Source organism: Poecilia reticulata, linkage group LG19 (genome assembly GCF_000633615.1).
Source record: "Poecilia reticulata strain Guanapo linkage group LG19, Guppy_female_1.0+MT, whole genome shotgun sequence".
Taxonomy (NCBI): Eukaryota; Metazoa; Chordata; class Actinopteri; order Cyprinodontiformes; family Poeciliidae; genus Poecilia; species Poecilia reticulata.
Window position 1 is genome coordinate 18,322,544 of NC_024349.1, and position 6,086 is coordinate 18,328,629.

Here is a 6,086-nt window from a genome sequence, read left to right on the forward strand (position 1 = left end):
ACCTACAGCATGCAGGGTAGTGAACTGGGTTGGCACTTTCAGTCTTGCTCTCTCTCTCCACTGCAGCTTAAATGAAGCACCAGCTTGTCATAGAAAACACAATCCGCTTTAAATCGTCTTTGTCTTCGTTTTACTGCCTCACAACCTGCGTTTCCATTACAAATGTGAGCAAACCTTTGTCTATATTCTACTAATGTCCAACAAACACAATTTTGCAATAGCAATGTTTCCACCGAGTAAGGAATGAAATTAAACTCACATGTGACCAAGCTTTCTCATGCGATAAGGCACTTAAAAGAATGGCAACAACAGCTGTAGTTGCATGAGATTCTATTCATAATTCAGCCACTGAATTAGTGCAGATCTGTCAACCACGTGACTCATATGATGAGAAAAGAGTTTCCATTGCAGTTCTATAAAGTATACTGCCGAAAAAACACCTCATCCTAGGTGAAACACTTTTTGTCAAAAAGTGTTTTCAAAATTGGCTGCTTTTTTTTTTTTTTTCTTCCCACCCATTAAGCAGTGGGTTTTACACTGGTTGAGTTATTGAAGTGATAAAATGTTCTTTAAGGTTTTATGAGTAGGAGTGACGGGTCCCTGGCCCGAATATGAAGCTGTGAATCAAAAAGCCAAGTCCAGACTGTTTGCTTTTTGCAGAATAACAAACGATCCTTTAGCACACATCAGCTAGTGTGTGTGTGCGCATGCGCTTGTTTGTAATACCTTGTGGGGACAATTTTCCTGACACATACTACGTTGTGGGGACCAATTGCTCCTTGTGGGGACCGAAGCCTGGTCCCCACAAGGGGGAAACCCTGTTTTTGGGTCAGGGGTCAAATTTAGGGCTAAGGTGTGAATTGAGTTTTGGTTAGGGTTAGGTATGTGATGATTAGGAAAGGGTAAAGTTTAGACTGTAGAAATGGAATGGAAGTCGATGAAAAGTCCCCACAAAGATAGCCACGCAAACGTGTGTGTGTATGTGTGTGGGAACACATTGACTGTTGCCATTAGAGATAACGCTGACTAATCGGGGCTCACTGAACCTCATTTAAGGAACTTCCCATTTTGGCTAATATTTTATGACAGTTTTGTAAACATTTTAAAAGACACGGGCACTTTAATATACGCATCTTAAAATGGGTTTACCCAACCTCATAGTTTTGTTTTTTCTTTTTGTTTGCCACATCCAGCATATCTATAGGAATATTGTACATTCATTAATATTTTATTTCATTTAACCTTCATTTCACCAGGAAAATCTAGACTTTTTTTTTTTATGCAATCAAGTCATCAGATTACAATGTGTAAAGGTTGGTTGCTTTAAGGTATCTTTACCCAACAATGGGAGTTTTACCAGCGCCAGGGTTTGTATGTATGCATTTATTTTTTTAATTTATTTATTTATTTGAGCTCTTTGCCGTTTTTCACCCCAGCACGTGTGAATGTGACTGAGCTCTCACAGTCCAAACTGCCAGCAGAACGAGACACTTTTGGTGAATGTTCAGTCTGACGCCGTGTTGCGTCCGTCGCCTTGGACTCGGCAGCTCCTCTGTTCTGCTGCACGCGTTGCTCCTCCAGGGAATGTGACGGTTGACTTTACGATCGGATCGTCAGCTGACCTTCCCCCCTCAGCAGGTCACATTTCACAGGTTTTACCGAGAATGCTCTTCCCTGCCACTCGGTTACACATTAATTCACCTACTTTTAGCTTTTGTGCTTTATTTTTTCAGTTTTGTTAGTTGGTTTTATTACTTGACATCAGTCAGTTGTTGTAAATTCCCTGGAGTTATTCGACTGGAGGTGGTTTGAACAGAGACTGGATCCTTGGAGCACAAAGCGGCGTAGCATTCATCTGTTCTGCAGGGTGTAAAAGTGTGCGCTTGTTAGACTGAGGAAAAAATGGTAGAAAATAATGCAGAGGTCTTTAATTTGATGCATAAATACTGCTTCTGGTGAATACCACTGCCATTTATTAACTTGGTAACTTCACTTCATCCTTATTGCGCTAGCCTGAACCGTCTTTGCCATCCGTCACTAAAACAGGCCCAGTAACGCCAGTGAAGCGGCATCATGAAGCGTCTGTATGACGGAGGCTGTCATTGCTACTTAAAGCTGCATAAACATATCGGCAACCTGCCAGTTCTGGAATATTTGCTTATCAAAGTACAGATTAGAGCACATAGTTTCCCTGAAGCCAGACAGAAGTATAATGGAGTAAAGACGCTGCTGTGAAATCATTCAATTATCATTTTTGTGGTCACTTCTTGTACAAATGTTTTTAATCGAGGTTGTTGACAGGTTTATATCAACGCTTTGTCATAAAAATGGCCTATCATTAAATTGCACTTGTCAAACTTGAAATGAGATTAATTTATGCTTTCCTTGGATCATGTTTGAAATATTTAGTGTTTTTCAGGCTAACGGGTAAGATTTCTATTTTCCAAAAATTAGGAGATCACGCGTTCTCTTCCAGTTGCACAATTACGTGCTAGTTCCCGTCACATAAAATCCTTACTAAATGTCAAATAAAACGTGACATGACATCTTTAGTGCTTCTGGATTATATTGTAGTTTCTCTACCGTTTCTACAGTTGATCCAAAGCAGGTCATTTCCCCTTTGTCTCATTTGCACCAGGTGAATTCTGACTTTAATTGGTGCTGATTTGCTTGACATGAACTGGTTCGTAACCGAGGTCTGTTCTTGGCTTGTGTCCAGTACAACCTTGATTACTAATGAGAATGTGCAGAGTAGTACTTTCCAACAGGCTCTACATGAGTTGGCTGAGAGTCGTGTCCTTTCAGGAAGTGTAATGGCTGAACGGTTCCTTCAATAGCAAACAGAGATTGAGATTACTGTGTGTGGTTTGTTCGTCCACAGCAACTCTAAGGAAGCTCTGCTCGGATGGAGCGACCTCGTCCAGGACGACCCGACCACCACCACCTTTCTTGACCTGCAGACTGCAAAACCAGCACAAGACCAAATTGAGAACGACTCCCTGTCCGGGTCCGAAGGCGTAGACAAAGTCAAAAAAACCACGAGGGCCCCTCTGGCCAAGCCTGCCAGAGCACTGGGCCCCACAGAACCCTCTTACATCGGGGACTTTTACATGAGTGAAAACATCCCTCCACAAACGGTGAGTCAGCTCTGAATTTAACGGGATTATTTGACCCAAAGATTTGGTGTCAATGGAATTGATCATCTCTGCTCGTCTTATATTGGAAAGTATCTGCTTTGGTCTAAAACTAAAGTCAGGCCTCTGGCTGGTGCCTCCTGTGTGTTTGACGTTTATAGGTTCATCGAACCTGCATCAAATGCTCATTAGCAGATCTCTGTAGCGCTAGACGTTGAGGCGATTCAATCATTTGAAGCAGAAACACGCCTACAGGGTGCAGAGCGCAAAAACCTGCCATGAAAGACTTGAACTGCTTCAAACATTTCTAGAATTACTCCAGCTGTTAATGTCAGACGGTGTAAACGGGTTTTCAGTTGACGTTTTCCTGACCTGCAGCTCACCAAAACAGGTAATTATCAACTTTTTAATCCTGTGAAGAGCTGACTGCTCCGTTTTAAAATTACCTTTCTGCTCCATTTTAAGAAGAGTGGCGACTTTTTTTTTTTTTTCTTTTGGTTTCTCAAACCTCCTCTCTTCACGTTATCTACATCAGTCATTGGATTACTGTTTACCCAGGAGCTCTTAAGTATTGTTGACGACAGCGAGTCAACTATAAACAGAACTTTGTTTTAACCGTTTCATAAATGTAAGATGTGTGGGGGGCTCAGAGTTGAGATTTAACCTGGAGAAGTGATTAATGTTTAAACTGGAGAAACATTTAAAGTTTGTAGATGTCACATGATCAGGCTTATCAGTGGAAAGCATCATTATTGTTCTGGTTTAGGTCCGGCTTTGTGTTGTCACTGGGCGGCTGCCGCCATTGTGCAGATATGTGTTCCTGTTTAATGTTTCCAGTTTGTCATGTGTGTTGCCGTTTCCACACCTTGTTACATGTTGTGTTCTCTCTTATGACTCATTAACGCAGGTTGTCTGACTGGTTTGTTTACAAGATCAAGCAAGATTTGTGCACAGACCTGTTAAACTGATATACCCTGACACACACACACACACACACAATAACTGGTCTATAACGATGTACTAAAAATTGAACTGAATTCTCTAAAGAGCAGCTTGCATTCATTTACAGCAGTTCCTTTTTTTGGGGGGGTTGTAGTTGGAGTAAAACTGTGAAATTATGACGGAAATCAAACCCATTGTGGCTGCTCTCAAAGTTTACATGCAAATTCAGATTTTATCTCTATCTCAGTGGTTCTTAACCTTTTTTGAGGTACCGAACCCACCAGATTTATATGCGCATTCACTGAACCCTTTTTTCCTCATAAAATTTTTTTTTTCCAAATTCAAGACATTTGACCCAATTAGATTCACTAAGTCTTCTTAAAAGGTAGAGTCTCTGAGAACAGTTCTTCAAAATATAGTCAGTGTTTACAGCAGAGTTGAGCTGACTGTGCAGGAACGACCCAATGTATTTAAAATTTGCCACAGTTTCAACAGGTTGGCCATCGAGAGAAACCGTAACCACTTTAAGGTCTTGTTTAGGTCATTTAATTAGCTCTACATTCTTAAGATAATGAAAAATCGAACCCAGGTTAAGAACCACTGGTCTAACTGTAGAAACCCTGCAGTGGTATACATTAGACACACTCATGCTCTTTTACTGCAAAAAGTGGTTGAAAGTTTCGCTCGTGCTTTTCAGAAGCTGTTCACTCATAAATATATAGTTTTAATGTCACCAGCATAACTCTTTGTTTCTCAGGTCTTGCTAAGTTTTTAAGGCACTTAAAAAGCACATCGATGCCCCATAAATGTGTCCTTTATATATCGGATCCGGTTTACCGATCCCAGCAGTACTTTCATGTGTTATATTAATGATGTGCTGGAGACGCTTGCTGCAACTTTTTCATTTCAAAGGTAATTGAGACGTTTTTATTTTTTTTATTCTCCTCTTCATCAATTGAGAAACCAGGTCGGCAAACATTTCTTCCAGCAGCCGTTTTTATAAATATCACAGATTTAACACTTTTTATTCAAGTCAATTCTAGTCAGAGCCACTTTAACAAAAACTGTTTTCTTCTCCATCTTTTTAAATAAGTTTGTGAAAGATTTGAGCACCGATCTGTCTGCAGACTGTAGTAAGAGCAGTGGCGACTGGTTCAGAGGCTCCAGTCTAACCAGTAGACGTCTGCCACCTTTTCCACTCCTGCCTGAGTTCATGTCGGGTCTGTATGACTAACAGAAAACAGTCTGAGCCTCAGGAGGATGTCTGACCTGCTGACGGACCGTGACAGACGGGGACTAGTAGAGTTTTCCTTTTTTTGTTGTCTCCGTTTTTATTGTCATGACTCTACCGCCGTGTTATCCGCTCCGCACAGAACTGCCCAGATGGCATCCGAAGTCGGATAAAGGAGTCCGAGTTTGGGCAGCTGTTCCTGGAGCACATTCCCGTCCTGCAGTGGGCCCAACATGCGACTCGGGAGCAGCACCAGCGTCTGAAACGGTACCCAGGAACGCACGGCTGGGAAGGCGTCGACTACGACAGTGAGATCTACTTTCTCTAAATGTTTTTTTTTTTTTTTCCATAGTTTTTCTGGATTTTATTATTTGGGTGGGGTTTCACTGTTCTGTGTCACAAAGAGGCTGCTGTTTTACATGCAGAACAAGAATTGCAGTAATAAAACACTGTTTGATGCTACAAGATAAATTCTTGCCTTGTCACAGCAGTGAAAAAAAACTGGTTTCATTTTTCCTAAAAATTGTTCATGTTGTTATTGCGCAACACCTCCCTCCCCTTCTCTCTCACTCTACTTCCCCTTCTCAGAGGAGGGAGATGTGCAGCCAGCTCTCCATCTAACGGGTAATTTGAGTTTTCTAAATCTGAAGGGATTTTACCCTGTTCAGAACTGAGTAAACTCTGTTTAAGCTGGCATCGAGAAAGACTAGCCTGGTTTCTAACGACCTCCGCCTCCAGATGTCCCACCCTTCTTCACCCTGTGAATTAGCCAGATTGAG

General features: G+C 41.5%; 1 protein-coding gene across 1 annotated transcript in view; it reads left to right on the forward strand.

Moving 5' to 3' along the window:
• The window catches only part of st6galnac (ST6 (alpha-N-acetyl-neuraminyl-2,3-beta-galactosyl-1,3)-N-acetylgalactosaminide alpha-2,6-sialyltransferase), a 19,871-nt gene that overhangs the window by 4,998 nt on the left and 8,787 nt on the right, over positions 1 to 6,086 (forward strand). The window contains exons 3-4 of the mRNA XM_017310742.1: positions 2,882 to 3,137; positions 5,450 to 5,615. Coding sequence (XP_017166231.1) covers positions 2,882 to 3,137; positions 5,450 to 5,615 — 422 coding nt within the window. The remainder of the gene's footprint in view (positions 1 to 2,881; positions 3,138 to 5,449; positions 5,616 to 6,086) is intronic.